Consider the following 20,692-nt stretch of genomic DNA (forward strand, 5'->3'; position numbering starts at 1 on the left):
CGGTCATCGAAGAACAATCGCGTATATAAAACTATAATTAGGTTTCCGAGCAATTCCGATTTCCGTATTTACGGATGCGGGGAGGGTTTAAGTTTAATTGTCACGAAAACTATTAAAACTTTCCGCCGTGCACCGCGCACTTAGCCACCGCCGGAATTTTAGTCAAATTAAATTAGAACGCACGGAACTCCTCCAAATTGGCTCTAGCTTCTCAAAAATAAGATAGAAACTTTATAAGTGAAGCCTTATGCAATTAGCGGACGAGACGTACGACTGTGTATTTAAAATATAATAATCCCAGGCAATTACACATCAAATGAAAACCTTGGAGAACAATGGATGTGCAGACTGATGTTTACAGATCTTATTTGATCCCACGATGATTTATGCTTCTTATTCTAACCCATCTACAGATATTTACATTTGCTCGAGCAGTTTCATTCTCAGTAAAATATAAAGATTAATGTACAATGAAATAATAGAAAATATTGCAATTACATAATACACGATGAATAAAATTGTAATGAATATCAATTTACAAGTACACGATGGATTAAAACTATAGTACATTCGCTTCAATATACATCAACACCCTTCACACGACCAAAAAAAGCTACCGGTAACAATAAAACAAGCTTATTGTAACATAGTAGTAGTCCTTATAAACTGGTTAATCGTGACCAGTTAACCATCCCAACGCCCTTATTATTAAATGTAGTAGTCCTTAAAAGCAGACCGGTTTTTCGAGTCATTTAACTATCTCACAGGCGAAATTTAACCTTGTTCGTGTCGTGTTTTCAAAATATACAAAACACGAAATCTATAAATAATCGACAATTAATATTCAGCAAACATGTCAATTATATTATTTACATAATGAATAACTTGAGGAATCAATTCTAGTCATATTGTCTAAATGAATAATTTGCCTGATCTAAATCAAAAGCAGCAAATGATGTTGGCGAGCGATTGATGAAACTTGTACAGTTTTTGTTTTACTGTTGTTGTAATAGATAGTCGAAGCAAGGTTTTATTTCTTTATGCGTAATAAATACCTGAACATTGCCTGAGGGTCTCTGACATAACTTTTCAGGTAGAATAAATAGAAATCATGTCGTATCGTTTTTTAAAATTGTAGTAATTTAATTACGGCGTGTATCTTCTTAGGTATCCCATCTAATTCGATTCACTTAATCGGATTGATTGGGAAAACTGGGTCACAGTTGGCGTTTTATTGCCAATTAAAAGCGTTCGCAAATTAATTGCGGAATCCGAAAATTAAATAAGGTAGTAATTGTTTCGTGTGCGCTCCTTTTTTAATCTCCATTTCTCGATTTGCTTTTATTATTCATGGCTTAATTCCTTTGCATGTCGCATCATGAACGACTACAAAACAGAGCGATTCATCATCCGTCCGAGAACATCAAAACAACACAAGAAACCACATATAATTTAATAGCGTTGCGGAATTGTAAATGAGGATGTTATCGATTCGGGAGGGAGGACGAAATATGGGTCGTAACCTTCGGCGATGGATAGTTAGCATTTTCCAGCGACTAATTGAAACGTTTCCATCCATATTTGTTTGTTGCGCAACGGATTTCAACAACATGCCGCCGCGGTTATTAGCCGAGGCAAATTGCAAATGTATCCTTGGCGAGCTGCTGCTGCCACCTTTAGCACGTTTTACCTTAAATTCTATTGTTGTTCGGCATTATGCGCGCAATGATTTCTTCTTTTTTTTTATGTATTATTTTTTGTAGTTTCCCGGAGATTACTCTGGGCATTGTGCACATCCGGGTTAAAAATAGAAGTTCCAGCTGCGCTTTCCTGGCATTGTTCGCGAGGTCGGTCGTAAATCCTGCATCCGAAGTTTGAATGATCTTTTCTTTTATTTTGCTTTTCTCGTTTCGTACGTTCTGCTCTGTTCTTCGGGATGAGAATGGAAAGAAGGACGGATGCTCGTGACTCACCTGATGTAGATGATCCCGCCGTTGGTGGAGAGTCTCTTCCAGCCGTGGGGCACGGCCGCAGCCACCGTCTGCTGAAGAGGGACTGCGGAGACGGCGGATCCTAGATGGGCAGTAGCACCACTGGCACTGGGATGCGAACCACCACCGGCCACAGCCACAACAACACCATGTCGCACATTCACACTAGTACTATTATTATCGTAGACCACCATGTCAGGCTGTTGTTGCTGTTGCTGCTGCTGCTGCTGTTGGACAACCAGCATTCCCTCGTCGGCAGAACTGAGACTGCTACAGCTGGACTCGGCGGCCTCGGAACGAACGGAATCGCAACGCACTGAGGAGGCGCCTTCACCACCCATCACTACGTAGCCGGACTCGTACTCACTACTGCACTCTTTACTATTTACAACATCTGTCCGCCGGTCCGACTGCACCAAAATATCGGCGTTATTAATGGGCAGATGATGGTGATGGTACGCGTTGTTGTTGTTCTTCGCGTGGTGGTTGTTGTGGTTGTGGCTATGGTGATGGTGGCCATCCGGCGGTAGCCCTTTGCTATAACTTATATTACTCACAACGGGCTGGGACGCGAACCCGTTCTGACTTATCACAGCTTGATTGGTAGTAAAGTAACCCGCCTGGTTGCTGAAACTGTTCGCCTCCACGGCCACTGCGTGTTGCTGCTGCTGCTGTCCGTTACTGTGGGACAGCTTCTCCGGTGGGAAACCCTTCGTCGGCACCAGGGGGGCCACTGTATGGCTCTGGTAGCCTCCGTTGTTATGGTGATGGTGTTGAGGTTGCGGCTGCTGTTGGTGCTGGTGCACGCTGGGCCCGACATTCTGCTGGTTGACTGTGTAAGCTTGCGCGATGTTATCATTAGACACGTACACTACGACATTCTGGATTCCGGGGGCTGCCGATAATTCAGGCTTCCCCGCCATAATGCCTGCATATCATCGGCCCACTTTCCGAGCCACTGTTCAAACACCAAAACTTCTGCAACACAAAAACATACAATTACTCTAATGTTATAAGTTTTATGCAAAACTTTAATATTATTATACACATAAATATTTGTTTCATTGAAAACAGAAGCCGAGAACATGTAAAAAAAAATCACTTGGGAATTGTCATTCAAAGTTTATTTTAGTCATGTGAAGAAAAGGTCACACCTCTTTGAGTTAGATGAGAATCATCAGAACGTGTTGACAGCGAAACCGATTAATTATATTCCTCTTCCTCTGTTGATGATGATGATTATACGACCACACGACGGGAGAAAGTGTAATGTTTAAAAAGCCATCGCTCTTAACACGTCCTAACAGCGGATCATTTATTTTTCAAGCAACGGGGAGAACGGAATGAAACGAAATTGGGAAGGAAGGCAAGCAGACAGATAGACAACGAGAAGGAGAGATACATGCACACTACACACAGGGCACAGGCGATGACACTTTGCGAAGGAATAATTTATGGGCCGACCGAACCATAAGCGACCCAGACCACAAATGCCAGGCCTTCCTTACGACATAGTCGTCTCCCTTCTTTTCGGAATCGCAATTTGACCTCAGACCTTTACACTGCTCTTGAATAAAATACGAAGCACTCATTAAATCAGCTTCGCGCAGAAATGACGCAAAGGCATTTAGAGTTTACAAAAAAAAAGTATATATAAAAAGAGTTGTGACAGGTGACCAAAGAGAAGATGATTAAACGCAGCTAAAGACAATTGATCATTTCAGACGTTTCGAGAGATGAAGATGAAATAAATAATAATATAAAAAAAAAACAACTAATTGAGTATAAAATAACTTGTTTGTATGTATAGGAGGCAGCAGACACGCATCGAGCGGAGAGATAGAGATATTAAAATGGTGCAACTGCTACGAATTAGGCGTAATGGCAGTGATTCAAAGACGTCTAACTGGTTTCGAAATCACAAACGACCGCTTTTTAGTTTCACATACGTAGCCATAAAACATAAATATGTTTCCTTATAGAAAACGTGGAAAGAGAGAAAAATATAAGCTAATTTTGGAATAAATCGTGCACGGAATCCGGTAGAAAGTGGCGAAAGAAACAAAAGTCTAGGGGGCATTAAGGGGGACGATCCGAAGGAAAAATATAAAGTGGCTTACGGTCAAAGGAAAAACGTTTGCTTTCGGAGACGTGAAGAGTGGCTGCAAGAGCTCTGCCCTCTCGAGGGTCAAAAACCTATGAAATAATGAAACGATTTTTCTTTCGTTCCGAAACCAACTTTCGTAAATAATAGAAAACGTTGCGTTGCGGCAAATGTTAAACATCTCTTGTGAAATTAATGATTTGTACATACACATACACACACAATACCCGATAATTTCGATGCGATCTATTGATTATATTTTAATCCGATTATAGGATTATAGTTCGTTAAATTGAAATTGAATTCCTGGTAAGCCGCATAAATCTCTCGCGCCTCGGAGAGTTTACTTCGAAACTTAATGAGGCGTAACTCTCTTACAATAACAATAATTGTGCCCGACCGAGGAGGCATTGTTTTCGAATAATAAAATCGAAGCAAAAGCCACCAGGAAGTGTGGTTCGGACGCTTCAGATTTAGAAAGTTGCGTGCCGCTCGACGTTAATAACAACGCTACCTACCACCAATGAGCAAGGGGAACTGGACGACAACAACTAAATATACCAATATAACATAATGCGAGGATGATGATGAAGAAAAAGAAGAAATACAATTATCGTTTCGCAAACCATCTGCTCGATAAAAGACAAGTTAATAATCCTTAATAATTGCACGGCAATTTCATTTATATAAAGCATATAAAATAAACTACATATAAAATAGATTAATTAAGTGCCACATACAACAACGAACGAGCAAATAACACACACACACACACAAAAAACGACAACGACAACAAAAACAAGAAAAACAACACGCACGTATTGCGCTGAAACTGAAAGGAAATTAATTGCTACAGCGAACGTAATTATTATCAAATGAAATTCCGCCTGGATATAATTAACGCTGATTATGTACGCAATATTTATAGAGCGTTTAATGCGCACGAAATCCTCGTTAAAACTAATTTAATCGCGAAATACGAAAGTAAGTCGTTTTCCTGCAAACCGATTGTTGCCGGTCTCTCCATCCGCGTTGCGCAACAACTCCACCAACAACAACAGCAAAGTTGTTTCGGAACAATAATAATAATCATCATCATAATAGGCTATGAATTGTCGGCAATTATAGCAGACACCTGTCGCGAAAACAAATAAAAACGCGTCCAATAAATCAAAAATACATTCCGCTTACGTAACCGACGCCGCACACTCTCTTGCATAACATTGCTCGTGTGAATATATATATATATATACACTCACACACTCATATAGTTAGTGGTGTGGTAGTATGCATATGTTCAGAGTGGGCGAATGTTCGAAAAATTCTCGGAATGCGCATCACGATTTCAGAGAGCGGAAAGCAAAGAGGCTATCGCTTCCACAGAAATTCTTTGACAGTTCGAGAGTTGCGGTTCAACTGTCGAAGCTAACTAGTGAAAACTTCAGTTTACAATGATGTAATTTATAGCCGACAGAAGACAGAGAATACAGACTCGTTATTCTATTGTTAGACCAGAAGATATCTTCGGATCTCTCTCGCTCTGCAGCCGGCTTCTTTTCTTCTCCTTCCTCAAAGCCTCTTTGATTCGCACCATTGTAAACTTGCTCACTGAAAGAGTAAGAGAGAGAGAGAGACAGAGAGAGAAAGAGAAGTAACTAATGCCTCGAGGATGCGACGTGTATCTAAAATATGATACAGATACAATTTGACTTTCGCTTAACAACTAATTATTTCGTTTGATAAACATACATAGTTAATTCAACATGTTTTCAATTACAATCATTTATTATTAGTATTTGATATTATAATAATGATTGTTAAAATTATTTATGTATACAATAATAATTGAAGTAATAAACATGTTTGTGAAATGTAATCTGCAATAATTCGTAATACGAATACAGAATTATTATTAACTAAATATGATTCAGATATAATTTATTGTAATTACATTTAATTTAATGTAAAACAATGGTTAATAACTAATCATATAATTACTATTGACAGAGCATGTTTTCAATTAATTTTAGTCTATTTATCGTTAAAATAACAACGGCATGATTCAATAAAATAATTAATTAACAAACATGTTTATGATATGAAAAATCCTTACCCTTTGTAATTACAATAAAATTTATTGAAAATAATCACGATCAACGCTTTCATAGCAATACGACGCAAAGTAAACTTATTTATATAAGTGAATAATGTAGATCAGGGACTAAGAACATATCTTATCGCGCGCGTAAAACCGTAAATAGCTTAAATATAAAAATAGAATGATATCAGTTTCGTCGTTTCCTCAATCAGAACCCATTAGAAGTGCAAATTTGTATTTAGACTCTGCTACAATTTCAAAAACAGCACAAGCACAAAGACTCCATTGACCACAACCCCATCCCCTCTCCGCGCATTATAAACGTGTCTTGCGATCAATAAAGGTAAGCTGCGTCCAAGAAGGGTCAGGCCATTTGAATTCTGTAACGAAGCGACTCACTTCAAGCACGAAAATAGCACGCATATTATTATCATCAAACAGTAGCAACAGCGAATTAAATTGTTTAACGTGAGTCACTTGATCATAATGCGACTACACATGTAACCACTTATCTGGTTCGCTCATTTCGTTATTCCCTTTTTGCTAGGCTTTTTTTTCTTTCTTCCTTGCCATTCTTAAATACGTTGTAATCCAATTTGGCCGCCGCTGTTAATCTCTGACCGCAAACCGCCCATTTTATTGCCACCCCCTCGGGCCCATAAATAACGCATTAGCCGAGGACCCCCAAGGCCCCCCTTTTTATTCAGCACACCGAAATCGCTTAATCCCTTTCTGTCGACTCTCCTAAGCAAATCATAAACTGGTTATCATTACCACTGTATACAACAGCTACAACCGAAAGCTTAAACATGATAAGGTTTCGATGCTCAGATAAGTGACCAGCAACGTACCCTTCTGCCATTTGCGAGTCTACTAAGTAGTCCTTGACATGAAACAGATACATACGGAACGAAGCACGTGGTCGGACAAACCGATCCACGTAAAGATGAAGCACATAAAACTATACACGACGTTCCGAAAATAAACTATATACTATTATTAGCGAAACTTACGTAGTATTCGCGTCCTTAATACCGATTCGGGGGCAACTACAAAGCGATATACACAGCACCGTACACCGTTAAAATCAAAATCTATTCTAAAGCATTCATAACACATCACATCACATCGCAGTACAAACGCGCTTCAGAAGCAGCACATATTTTACGAGCGTTATGCCCACTTAAATTCCAATTGAGAAAGTGCGTTGTTTTTGTTGGCACAAATTATATTCAAAACCGTTTATGATCTCTCTCTCTTTCTCTCCGCAGTTTCAAACTTACTTTTGAAACGTGGTTAACCATACAATTTTTTTTTAATTACCGCCACACACGAAAAATAATAATACTATTTATTTCTAACCTTGTAACTAATACAACGATCGGGTTCGGACGCACGTAACAATATACGCATCTGAAACGTAAATTATATAACGAGCGTTGTGCAATTTTCATGCTGCTTAAATTTCAATTGGGAAAGCGAGAGTTGTTATTATTTTTTTTTTGTTGTCTTGTATTGTTGCCGTACAAATCTAATTAAAAGCGATCTTCAAATTGGCAAACTTCTTAATGCGTCTCGAATCGCAATAAGATAATTATCGGTTTTATGTGCTTTCGAATTGGGAAAGCATTTAGTTATTTTCCGCTGGAATCTAATTACGACCGCATCTTCCGTGAGCCGAACCTCGTAATCAATAATTCATACCGTTTTAAATCTGTTACGCAATAATTGAATCGTATAATGTCGAGAAGCAATTGAATTGCAACGCAATTTTAATATTACCAATACGAAAAAACACTTAAGTTTAACATTTACGTACTGAAGAATTAATATTGATTTAGCTTCACCTAAAACTGCGCGGCGGCTTATAGGTTTACACGATAATACTGCAACGGATTTTGGCAACATTTCCAATATCTTTATGAGTTTATTTTATATACATAGAATTTGATTAGTTGTGATTGAATTATACAGAACAATTAGGAACAGATTTCATTAATATATTTTCTGTGATTTGTTCATTCTAGACATTTCCATTAAAAACAATTGAATAATATAAGCTTCTGAAACATACACACGATTACAATATACAAGAATGTTAAGTAAGGTTCCGCCTACTTGAATTTCAAATGAGAAATACCGTTCTCTTTTTGTTCTTTACAAATCAGTTTATGTTCTGTAATCTTTCAACATCAATCAAAGTTCGTTCGATCAACACAATTTTCTATATATATATAACAAATAATAATAATCAAACAGACCTGAAGAATAGAACATGTTATATCATCTTCAAGGCTCCGTCCTCCTAACAAATCTTCATCAACTCCCAAGATTCGGCTTTACAATTCAAATTTGCTCATTCTTAATATATCCATCAATTTAAATACCATAAGCTTCTGAAACATACATACATATTAATAATGATTTTATTTTTAGTTTGTGTAAATTGGATTTATGTTGTGTGTTTTCAATTTAAATTAAATTATTTGTATACACGATATTAAGAGGTGCAGGTTATGCAATGTTCAGCCTACATAAACTTCAATTGAGAAAGTGACTTGTTTCGCGCTTTTCTTGTTGTAGAAGCAAAATCTGATTAAAACCATTTACGATCTTCAATTAGTAAACTTCGAAATTGGTTTTGCATAGTAATTGGATGCTTTTAAAAGGCAGAAAGCATTTCTCATCATCATCATCATCATCATCGCCGATACTAGCATACTTCGGAGTGTTGAAAATCGTTAAATGCCCATGAATGGACAGGCTGTAAAACGAGGATATTTGCAATTAAATCAACTCGGAATTGGGGCACGAAGAATCAGTGTAAAGTTGAAATTGGTTGAGAGTGGGTTACGCAGAGAACAAGGCAGTCAATTAAAAAGTTTCCAAAGTTTCGTTTTACGGCTGTCAAGGTGAATGTGTAATCATGATTTAATTGGGGGGGTGGTTGCCTCTTGACTTTTCGGGTTTTAGATAAAGTGTGCTTCGGTGACAGCGAAAGTGGTCTTCGGAATCTTGGATATTTTACTGCTCGGCCATAAAATTTAAAGCGAGCGCCGTAAACAAGTGTACGCAAGCCGAATGGTAAATAAATAAAACTAACCTGCATGTCGGTGTAATTTCTCCTGGGATATTACGATTATCGATAATTACCATCACAATCACTTTTACCCAAGTCCTCTGTCTCTTCTCTCTCTCTCTATCTCTGTGTTTCTGTATTCGTGTTTGTGTGTATGTATGTGCGTGTGTGTTATGTAAACGCGGATTTTCGGAGGCGCAGGGAGAGCTCCTCTTCTCCAAGAAGACTACTGCTCTGCTCTGCTGAGACTCCTTCCTTAAGGCCTCGGAATCTGGTCTATTATTAAAGCACCGGGGAGGAAAAAAAAACTCTAACTCTAACACCTGCCAGCAAGTTGTTGGTCGCCGTGCGTCGCGTTATATACTGATACTCCTTTTCCAGATCCTTCCTATCCGGGGCCCACTTAATCTTGTGTACGGTGTGCGTAGATGTAATGTAATGTATCGGGAAAACAAAACACAGTCCAATTGGCGCGTCACTCTTTCCTCTTGGTCCCTTTCAGACTAACAAATCCCTTCCTCGGACGACACCATCGCCTTCGGTACTTTATTATTATTGTGTTCACTCGCACTGCACTCACCACAGTCTTATAAGTGGTTGCACACTGAAAAATATGGTTTCCTACTCCGCCGTCCCAGAAACCTTTGCGGTGCTTGGCTGGCTGCTTTCATATTCCCATGATGCAACGCGCCATCATGGTTCTAACAGGAATCTACCTTCGGACCACCGCCATCTACCTCACGACTACATCAACTACTACCTACGTTATCTCACCTGAAAATAATAATATAAAAAATTGATATCAAATAAACTCCAAATACTCTATCAAACTTCTCTTGGAACTAATTAATTAGCTGATACAACAATTGCATAACCTCATGATCAGTTGCCACAACCAACATAGCATCAACATTGCCAAATATACCTCAGCTCATCAAGTGCACCGTAAGGAGAAATCTATGAAAAACATTATATAAACATCATTAATTTGAAGTTTATCACCTTTCAAATCGTTCTAGATCATAGCAAGATTTTCTGGAACAGTGATAAGCAAAAATTCGATAAAACCTTCTGGCATATTTGCTTTGGCAACCTCGCACCAACTGACTGGTTTGGAACGTTCTGGAAACGAGGCAACATTTTGCATCGACTTGCAGCAGCTACTACAAAGAATTGTTCTAGACTCCGAACACGAGGCATTTCTCCGACCACTACAAATCAATTCTGCAAAGCCGACTGCCTGTGTTCTCTGTGAATAATACCGCAAACGTATGTAATCGTATATTTTCTGATTCCGCAAAACATTCTTTCACACGTTTGTCAAAGAAAATCAATTGGATTTTTTTTTCTGCTCCTGCCAACCTCAACCCCTTTCAACGGCTTTACCGTTGTGACAGGGGGCCACACCGAGTTTCCATTCTTCATATTCTCAGTTTCCAGATGTGCATTATTGATTGCATGACCATGCATGATTCAAAATCAATTTTTGGGGATTGATCATTACTCTCTATTAACAACTTTTTTTTGTATTATTGATGTCCACTCCCTGCTTAACTCATCATCTCTGATTGCATCCTGCAGGTCTCAAAATGGTGAAGGAAACCAAGTTCTATGATATCCTTGGTGTGAAGCCAGGTGCTTCCCCTGATGAGCTGAAGAAGGCGTACAGGAAATTGGCTTTGAAATATCATCCAGATAAGAACCCAAATGAGGGTGAGAAGTTCAAGCAGATTTCTCAGGCCTATGAGGTTCTCTCTGATCCTGAGAAGAAGAGAATCTATGACCAAGGTGGAGAGCAGGCTCTCAAGGAAGGAGGTGAGTTGTCATGTTGTAAATTCTAGAATAACATCATACTTTGAAAGAAAAAAAAAACTCAAAATGGCTTCTCATCAATTTCAATTACTTTGCATTACAATTTACCTTGTGTACTTAACATACAGAAAACCTGATCAAGGTTTCTTTCATTTGCATTTTTATGTACCAAGTTTTTTTTTTCATCTATATCAGTTAATTGATAACTCAGCCATTACAAGATTAAGTTAATTGTAAATCATATCTCATGTCAATTGACATTTTTTTAAATATTTAATTATATAATGATTCACATTTATATTTCTCATGTTTATATATTAAAACTGAAGAGACTGAATCTTACAAATCAATCTTTTGGTTAATTATTGTGTTTATATGTTTTTAACTTTCTATGTTTCTTTTAGGTGGCGGCGGCGGTGGTTTCTCGAGTCCCATGGACCTCTTCGATATGTTCTTTAACGGAGGTGGTGGTTTTGGTGGCGGCCGCGGCCGTGGCAGAAGGGAGAAGAGGGGCAAGGATGTAGTCCACCAACTCAGCGTAACCCTTGAGGAACTGTACAAGGGTGCGGTGAGGAAGTTGGCGCTACAAAAGAATGTTATCTGTGATAAATGTGAAGGCCGCGGCGGCAAGAAAGGCGCCGTCGAGTCGTGCCCCACGTGCGGAGGAAGCGGTCTGCAAGTGCAAGTCCAACAACTTGGCCCAGGTAAACTTTTCATAACTATTTTCATAATATTTTAGAGAATATTAATTGTTTCCTGTTTTGTCGGTTTTTCGAAAGTGGACCGCAGGAAAGTTATCAAATTGTAATAATAGCGTTCAATTAATATAATTACACTTACTAACCTACTCTGTATAAAATACGACCCAATTTGATCTATTTCGATGTCGCTCACAATATTTGCTTTGTTGAAGATCGAAATATTGATTGTAAACGTCAGATGGAATATAGCTGTTGAACAGTTTAATTGATTTGTTTTTATTTTCCGTTGTAGGCATGATTCAGCAAATTCAGTCGATGTGCAGCGATTGCCAAGGGCACGGCGAGAGGATTAATCCGAAGGACCGCTGCAAGAACTGCAATGGCAAGAAGGTAGTTCGGGATAGGAAGATCTTAGAGGTTCATGTCGACAAGGGCATGACGGACGGACAAAGGATTATTTTTAACGGCGAAGGCGACCAGGAACCGGAACATGAGGCTGGAGACATTATTATTGTGTTGGACGAGAAGGCGCATCCCTTGTACAAACGTTCCGGCAGCGATCTGATCATCCGCTTGGATCTGCATCTGGCTGAAGCTCTCTGCGGCTACCAGCGACTCATCAACACACTGGATGGTCGCGATTTAGTCATCACTTGCATTCCCGGAGAGGTCACCAAGCACGGTGACGTCAAGTGCATCTTGAACGAAGGTATGCCCACGTACAAGGATCCCTTCCAGAAAGGACGCATGATCGTCCAGTTCCTGGTCGAATTCCCGACCAGCATCGATCCTGCCAAGATCCCTGCTTTAGAGCAGTGCCTACCACCTAGGCCTGAGATTATGATCCCCGATCAGGCGGAGGAGTGCTTCCTGGAGAACTTCGACACCGAGCAGGAGGCGAGGAGAAGGCACGACAACATGCACGCTTACGAAGAGGACAACGAAGGACCCGGCGTGGGCCAGAGAGTGCAATGCGCAACTCACTGAGATCGTTAAAGAAGAAAAAAAAAACAAAAACTACACAGAAACTATTATTAACAATAATGCAACATAACATTAAACCGAGAATTTGTAAACAAAATGGAAGGGAATATAAAGGAGCGGTATTTTCCAAAAAAAAAAATCAAGAAAAAATTCGTTTCGGATATGATTTTCTTTACTTTTTTTTTCTCTATCTTTTTTTTAATATATAGATTTATGATTTTCTTCTACTTTGTAACTTCAAAGTTTATGTAATTCCAATTATATTAATAGGTAATTAGTACAATACGCCTCTTTAATTAATGTTACTGTATTTATTTATTCTTACAGACATGTAGTATTATTATAAAACGAGAAACAAAGAAAAACAAACCAAACTCGCACTAAACATAGTGTCCATTGCGCTATAAATGTAAAACTTTTGGATGTAATAAAATTCCTCATTGAATTTTCAATAATCACTTTATATTCTGTTATGTACATGCATTTTGAACTTGTTTATATTTTCAAATACGCAATGTTCCATTTTTAACAAATAAAACGTCAGCTACATGCTTTTAGTTTTTCTTTATAAATACATCTGTCCTTAGTCCAATCAATAAATTATCTTATTGGAAAATAAAAATAGAATCATTATTTATGCTAAAGTACAAAGATTGTTGTAGAAGACAACGGCCTTTTGAGGAAGTTATTTCTTAATGTGTTCTTCCAATTTGTTTAATTGAGAAAATCAATTATCCAATAGAAATATTCAACATTATATTATCAATAATAAATTAAGTGTGATTATTAGTAATAAAACAACTTTTGAATTTAATTCAAACTTTTAAGTATATATGCAACTAAATATACGCAAAATAGTTAACCTACAATTAATCTTGTATATTGATACAAATCGTTTTTGTTGATATCCATTAGTTAAATAATAGTATATTGATGTACAAGTGAAGACATTCTTTGTATATGTGAACATATTGTATCTATAACTAATTTGGTCTTTGTATTAAATAAATAATTGTGAGAAATGGATCAAGACACTGCAAAACGTTTATTTGCGGATGGTGGCACTTTTGTGATGCTGGGGGTGCCAGAGGGTACAGAATTTGGCATCGACATGAAATCTTGGAACACAGGTGAAAGGTTCAGAGGTATCAAAATGATTCCACCTGGAATCCACTACATCTTTTACAGTGCTGTTGGTTCCTATGGGGAAATCAGTCCCAGAGTTGGTTTCTTCCACAACTTTCGCAAATCTGAGCTGCTTGTGAAGAAATGGGATAAAGAGAAGGAGGACATAAGCTCGGAGGAGGTGAGTGAAAGTGAGGTGCTGCAATTGAGGGACAATATTTTAGCACTTGACAAGTTCTTGGGACCATATCCATTTGATATCTCAGAGAAATGGAACAACCTATCAACTCATTTAACAGGTAAATAATTTGAATTCTTAGTTTGCTTAATTAATTAACTTGTAATAATTTTAGAGACTTTGATTAAGAATTTGTCATCATCTTCTGGGTATGTGAGATCTGCTTTGGAGTTGATGTCATGCAAGGATGAGGATAGACCTAGGGCTGGGAAAACAGTTGATGGGGTTGCACCTCAAGCAACAAGGAAACTAAGACCTAGCTTCAGTTACAATCCTGAGAATGATCTTTTACCAGATTTAAAAGCCATTGAGGGCACAGCCCTAAGGCTAAATACATTTCCAGAGAGGAACTACCCTGAGGGTTCTACAGCTGCTGAAATAACTAAACACCATTTGGACAACACATACGTTTTAGAAGTTTTTTTAAAAAATTACACAAAGTGAGTATAATATTGCTAAGTTTATAGTATTGATTATATTGATTCTGTTTATTTTAGTCCAATTGATATCATTGGTGAACTGGAGTTTGCATACATCTGCTTCCTGGTGGGTCACAGTCTTGAAGCGTTCGAGCATTGGAAGAAGCTGGTCGTCCTGCTGTGCTCCTGCGAAACGGCGATAAAGAAGTACCGCGCGATTTACGACGATTTCATCACTCTTCTGGAGGAGCAGGTCAGGGAAATCCCCGAAGAGTTCCTCGCCGATATCGTGGCCAACAACAATTTCGTTTACGTGAAGCTGCGAAACCTATTCAGGGCAGTAATGGAAAGCAGCGTCGACGGTATATTGAAAACGAAAATCGAACGATTCAGGGATCAGCTTACCGAAGCCTATTTATGGGATTTCACACATCTGGACGAAGAGGACGAGGAGGATTTACCTGTAGTTGTGGATATGTCTGCGTGATACCAACAAAATATTCATTTCGATTTTATCATTATTTTTATAACATTTTCATTGTAAATCTAATGAGATTATATGATTATTAATAGAAAACGAAATATAAACGCTTACCTTTTTAATTATTCTTGTGACTGTGTGTGTATATAGATTGCGTTTACTAATTCCGTTCAATGTATCCACTCAATTATGAAGTTCCCATTCGCATTTCGTCTTTGTATGGAAAATCCCGTTCCGGAAGGGAATTTCAATGCGCGCTCCAAACCGAAGGGTTTTAGCGACGCACAATGGTTAGGAAACAGAAACAAACAGTAATAATGGTATGCAATTAATGGGAATGCAATGCTCCACGAGTTTCTTGGGAAAGGTTCTTTCATGCGACGACGACCCAATTTCTTTTCAGCGTTTAACCCTTTAGAAATAGTTGTTAAACTTTCAAATGGATCCGGACGAGATCCGTGGGATCATTGTTTAAACTCGTCGCGAACAAATGTAATTACGCTCGACGGAAAGTACAACGTGCGTCGCTGCTATTCACTTCGAATGAAGGTGTCTAATGAATATGCTGTTGAATCAGAGTTAGTTATAAACAAATAAAACGCGAGGTTCAAATGATTTTTTACGTATATTTCATATAATAATATATTAACATCAATTATCTCTATATATATATATAATTTTTTTTTCTTATTCATCATGTATATATGTATATTTGTTTCAGAGATCTTACTTTTATTCTACACCAGACTTTTTTTTCCATTTTTATTCCTTCGTAAATCCTCGCAAACATTAAATCATTGTATATATATATAAATAAGTAGATTTCCATTTCGTATCTCGCAAACAGAAAAAGAGAAAACCGGTTAACTAGAATAAAACAAGATCTTGGTATATTTATATATATTTTGAATGCAGGAGAGATTAGTTTGATAGAAGGGTTAGATTAAATTTAATTTAGTTTACTTTATCTGCTTTATCTCCAGGTTTAGCGTATTGTTTTGTATTTGCCGAGCCCGATCGGTAGATGCGGCTTATCCTGCAGATGGAACTCCAGAGGGTTCCGACTGATTTGGTCCTTGTAGGAAGCTGGGACTACGCCGGTTTTCTCTCCTGCATTCATCTGCAATATTTGACGAAGGATGGTCTGGCCGTCGTGACCGTAGCTGTTGACTTCTCCGTTGTTGGCAGCCAACTCGGGATGCTCGTTCAAGGTGTCGCTCAAGGAGGCGATGAGAACGTCGAGGACCTTCTTCTCGAGGGCTCTAGAGATGTGGCCTTGATCCGCCTCCGTTTCTAAGAAAGCCGTGAACTTCTGCAAAGCCTGCTGCGCTTCGGCGCTGCCCCTCGTCAAGCTCTGCGTGAACATCACCTTCGCCAATTGATAGATCACTTCCTCTAAAGAGTACTCAGTGTATAGGAAATCTGCCACCTTCAAACGCTCAAGCAACTCGTCGTAGTCCGTTGCTTCCTGCTTCTGAACAGCCGCCGCCACCGAACCAATCTTCGGTTCTTCCGGAACTTCTGAAACTTTACAAATTAATTAGTTATTTACAACGACGAAACACTAAATTTCTACTAAAATAGTTTTCTCATTATTGATTTCAAAAGTAATCATTAAATATTAAAATATTATGAATATTTTACAGAAAATCTAATGATCAGTCCACTTTTTGTGTTATACCGTATTTCTAAATAATGAGAAAATAATTGTGTCTAGTTATTACTAATGGAAATACGGAAGGCCGTATTAAAATTACATAAGTAAAACGTGAGGCGATTACGTATTCCACTTGAAAACATATAAATAGTAGTTTCATTCGCACGAAACTAACGTTTCACGTAAAAAAAAACCCTTTTACATTCATCTTCGCATCTTTTGCATGAAATAATTCGGACGGAATAATTTCCACACCTAAGGTAAATTATACGTTTGTAAGCTCACCTAATTGGGTTAAACATAAAAAAATAAAGGTGAAAAATGCAACGAGGAACAGCGAATACAGTCTATTATCATTCTTTTTTTTTAGCTCTGTAATTCTCTCATCTTTTCATCATTCTACTGTTGCTGCTATTGCGAGCTGTGCCCATATTTTTTTCTTCTTCTCTCATTTACGTTTTTTTCTGGTTGTATGCAGATATTAAATCTGCCCGTCAGCGCCGCCCCTCAGCCCGGACCTGGGGGGTGGTTTTGCGTTTGTTTTGCATCCCTCATAAATCCTTTTACGGCCGTTCGCGTCACGGAATAACAAGAAACAAACAAAAAACAAAACAAAAATATAATGCCGGAACCGCTGTAATATTAAAAATTCCGCCGACGGCAAAACTATGCATGATGCAACATACACACAGGAAGAAGGAATAAATTAAAAAGCCATGTACGAACTAGCAAAGAAATGAAACAATTACCACAGTTGTTGTCTCTAAAAAGATATAAAATAATAAGAAAAGAGAACGCTTAAAGAGTTAATCCTTCGAAATGCATGTATGTCCATGCAGATTACACTCATATGAAGAATCATTACCTGGAATGATCAAAATCCTTAATTGAGATTTAGAATCAATGAAATTATCGCTGTAATTCGTTACCAATAAAGAAAAAGATAAGAAATTACTGTAAAATTAATGATCATTTCATAAGGTGCGTGGAGAAAAGGGAGCAATCGTTGCATAACGTTTTCTTTACGTATTCATGGGTAAAATTATAATAAATAGAGTGAAATTAATAAATTTTCATCCAATATGACATGGACTACATGTTTATCTTTTAGCTTATAAAGGAAGAGCTCGGGTTTGCAATTTAATTGTTGGTTTGCGGTTAAATTGTATATGTTTGGGCATAAAGTTCTAAAGTCCCAAATGCGTTGGTGGAGGATCGGAGGAGGCTGCAGCAATATTGTCGGACGTTTTCATCCAACGCGGAACTCCTGTTTTTCCCATCCCCCGTTTGTCTCTCACTAAATTAGATTCCTACACGTGCAGCGATGACACGGGGATGGCATGTAAATCGGGCCGCAGTGTCACATCTACTTATGATCGATCACCATTGCAGCGACAGCCAGCAAAAAGAGATGAGAGCGTGAACAGGAAAAATAAAAATAGAAGAGAAATAACGTGAACGTATATGACACCCCACATTCACGCATCATTTTTCCTTTACACCGTCGTCCTGCCAATTTAAATGCATATACAGCGTGTCACAAAAGCATTTCCAAATGTAACTCTTGAGTGCTGCAAAAATCTGCCGCTACAATTTCATGTTTTAGTTTATATAAGAAGAAATCTTTTTATTATTATTTTATGTTAACTTATGATCATCAAGTTGAAGAAAAAGTAAATTTTAGTTAAATCTACACTTACATAATTATTATTTGAAGAATTGAAAAGTATTTTTAGTTGTTTTTCACAGAAAAACTTTATTAATGAAGATTTTTGTAAATCAAAGTTTTAGTGAATTTAATTTATTGCGGAATGTTTTAATAGACAAAATTTGAACGAGTTGAGAGGTATCAGATTTCTCAAACAGAAATGGGGTGGAGTGCGAAGATTGCGCGAGAAGGGAATAATTAATTGCCGCTAATGAGAAATTTCACAATCGGCGGCTCATTTAATTAGCAATTAAGCGCTCAAGTCCTTACCCTTCCTGTAAATATCCTCAACGGCGCTTTTCTTGTTCTGCTGCTGTCTGAACCCGGTAACCAGATGATTCTTTGGCTCCTGACTGCTCTTCGACTTCTCCTGCAACGCAACAAAGAAACACGACAGATTAAAACATTGGCGTTGATTGGAAGCTGATCAATACAGCTTCTTGTTTTACTCTCTTTCTCTCTTCTCCCATTGTTTGTATCCCGTTATTGCGGTGTGATTTATCGTCGAGTCTGCAAATATAATTCAAAGCAATGATGGAAATAGTCGTGCGGGGAAGGAGGGTGGACATGATAATTTATTGCCGCTAATAATGCCATTTGTTGGACGCAACTTTGAAAACCCGACAACTGCCCTCCGCAACAATGGGATTAATTGTTGCCAAAGCTTCGGACGCATGAGGTGGGTTCGATAATCTGTAAACGCCGGTGGGCGAATCCACCGTCACCTCCGACCTCTTCCACTCCTCGAAATTATTTTAATAGTAATCTATTTGAACTTCGTCGAGCGTTCGCAGAATACGCTTCGCTTGCTCATCCTCGCCACTCCGGTTCTCTATATTTATCTCTCTCTATATATATTTTTTTAGTTGGTTTGCTTTTCGGTGCAGGTGGAAGAGTGCTTGCTGGGAATGTTAATGGGCTCTCGCAAATTGCCTTAAGCGGCTGCGTTCCGCCTGGTTTGCGGCCGTCCCTAATCGCGGAAAGGTGTAAAAAATCCGCAAGAGTGCTGCTGTGTGCGAATCCCTAATCCGCACTCTTCTCTTACGTCTTTGATGATCCCCCGGACAGAATGGAAACTGCTTCCTCTGGAGCGTCACTCCCCGTGTAATCTCAGCGTTGAGCGCTTTATTAAACTCGGATTATGCTCATCCTCTGCACCCCCTCAACCCTCGAAGAACGTTTTCCGTAGGGAACATCCAAATTGAAAGTCTCATGATACCTACAACACCTTGCGCCGATCGATATTTCTACGACCAAACTTAATTGACCTGATCCCATCGGGTGTAAATCGCATTTAATGCTATCATCCACATAAAACCAGAACTTCCATAAATCCAGAACAGTAATAACGATGTACATCTAATATAATAGTTGAGAACACTAACTATTTCATTCAATATATTAACTTTATTCCAATTATACAATTTTTGAAAACTAAATATTTTGAGAAATAATTTTAGTTTCTTTTAAATTTGTACATTTCTTTGTGAAATTTTCTTTATATTTTGTCTATTTGTAATTTTATTATTTCAATAAAGCAAATAAATAGAAATTTGTGATTTACTCAAGTTTAATTAACGCAATCTACTTCGTGCTACAAGCTGCCAAATCTGTCGAAGTGAAAGCGCTACATTGTCACATTTTCTTTAATTTCAGGACAACCACGCAGGATAATTACATAATTCAACAATAATCGTAAACTGAAGACTGTTATCTTTCAAATGATCCCACTGAAGTCACTGTAGCATCATTATTTGGATTTTGATTGATTCTGAAAATGTTTGCGAATTTTTGGTAAAATAAAAAAATGGTTTTCTTTAATAATGAATAATTTGTAACTTAATTCCTAAGTTATTCCATATTTAGGTGAGGTCAAGGGTTGCGTAATTAGCTATATAGAAAATCTAAAGTTATTGCTATTTTGAAACTTTTGCTTAGTTTTTCATAATTTGCATATTATACGCAACCGAATATATATGTATGTATGTTTGGTTGCAGATACTGGAATTCAAATTTTTCGCAAAATTTTTACGAATTTTTGTTAAAATCGCTGTACATTTTTCGATATTCTTTAATAACTCGAAAATTAAGTAACTTTGTTCTTATTTTATTGCATAATCAGGTGCGGACAAGCGTTGCTTAAATCGTTATGTAGCAAACCTTGAGCTTCGACAAATTTTCAGTATAATTTTCGATTTTGTTTAATTAAACAAAAAATGCGTAACTTTTTCATATTTTTGTGTAATATAATTAGCTCATTGTTGAGTAATTTAATAAAACGTGAAGACATTGGAA

The 20,692-nt window shown here is 37.8% G+C and overlaps 5 protein-coding genes across 8 annotated transcripts in view; 3 read left to right on the plus strand and 2 right to left on the minus strand.

Annotated features, from left to right (window-relative positions):
- Positions 1-969: 969 nt before the first annotated feature.
- Positions 970-10,021, minus strand: LOC108567532 (uncharacterized protein DDB_G0275275-like). 4 transcript variants are annotated; one of them, XM_017928082.1, is made up of 3 exons: positions 9,297-10,021; positions 8,581-8,589; positions 970-2,969 (listed from the first exon to the last, which is right to left on the minus strand). In XM_017928082.1, exon 3 carries the CDS (start codon positions 2,912-2,914, stop codon positions 1,970-1,972), a length of 945 nt encoding a protein of 314 aa, XP_017783571.1. In that variant the 5' UTR covers positions 2,915-2,969; positions 8,581-8,589; positions 9,297-10,021; the 3' UTR covers positions 970-1,969. The 4 variants fall into 4 exon arrangements, with proteins under 4 accessions (XP_017783571.1, XP_017783562.1, XP_017783579.1 ...); XM_017928073.1 differs by lacking the exons at positions 8,581-8,589; positions 9,297-10,021 and adding an exon at positions 8,455-8,572; XM_017928090.1 differs by lacking the exons at positions 8,581-8,589; positions 9,297-10,021 and adding an exon at positions 7,207-7,243.
- Positions 10,022-10,134: 113 nt separating this feature from the next.
- On the plus strand, positions 10,135-10,541 carry LOC108567559. The gene is made up of 2 exons (XM_017928101.1): positions 10,135-10,217; positions 10,292-10,541. Exons 1-2 carry the CDS (start codon positions 10,151-10,153, stop codon positions 10,525-10,527), a joined length of 303 nt encoding a protein of 100 aa, XP_017783590.1. The 5' UTR covers positions 10,135-10,150; the 3' UTR covers positions 10,528-10,541.
- On the plus strand, positions 10,390-12,805 carry LOC108567527 (dnaJ homolog subfamily A member 1). The gene is made up of 4 exons (XM_017928051.1): positions 10,390-10,541; positions 10,854-11,087; positions 11,489-11,788; positions 12,078-12,805. The coding sequence occupies exons 2-4, from the start codon at positions 10,862-10,864 to the stop codon at positions 12,770-12,772; spliced, it is 1,221 nt and encodes a 406-aa protein (XP_017783540.1). The 5' UTR covers positions 10,390-10,541; positions 10,854-10,861; the 3' UTR covers positions 12,773-12,805.
- Positions 12,806-13,632: 827 nt separating this feature from the next.
- On the plus strand, positions 13,633-15,053 carry LOC108567521 (protein AAR2 homolog). The gene is made up of 3 exons (XM_017928036.1): positions 13,633-14,193; positions 14,248-14,572; positions 14,630-15,053. Exons 1-3 carry the CDS (start codon positions 13,791-13,793, stop codon positions 15,036-15,038), a joined length of 1,137 nt encoding a protein of 378 aa, XP_017783525.1. The 5' UTR covers positions 13,633-13,790; the 3' UTR covers positions 15,039-15,053.
- Positions 15,054-15,751: 698 nt separating this feature from the next.
- LOC108567568 overlaps positions 15,752-20,692 on the minus strand; it is a 22,933-nt gene continuing 17,992 nt past the window's right edge. Inside the window, exons 7-8 of the mRNA XM_017928112.1 lie at positions 18,668-18,767; positions 15,752-16,553 (exon numbers count right to left, since the gene is read on the minus strand). Of these exons, the coding sequence (XP_017783601.1) occupies positions 16,018-16,553; positions 18,668-18,767 (636 nt within the window). The 3' untranslated portion in view covers positions 15,752-16,017. The remainder of the gene's footprint in view (positions 16,554-18,667; positions 18,768-20,692) is intronic.

Source organism: Nicrophorus vespilloides, unplaced genomic scaffold, assembly GCF_001412225.1.
Source record: "Nicrophorus vespilloides isolate i.1.1-1 unplaced genomic scaffold, Nicve_v1.0, whole genome shotgun sequence".
In the NCBI taxonomy this organism is placed as follows: Eukaryota; Metazoa; Arthropoda; class Insecta; order Coleoptera; family Silphidae; genus Nicrophorus; species Nicrophorus vespilloides.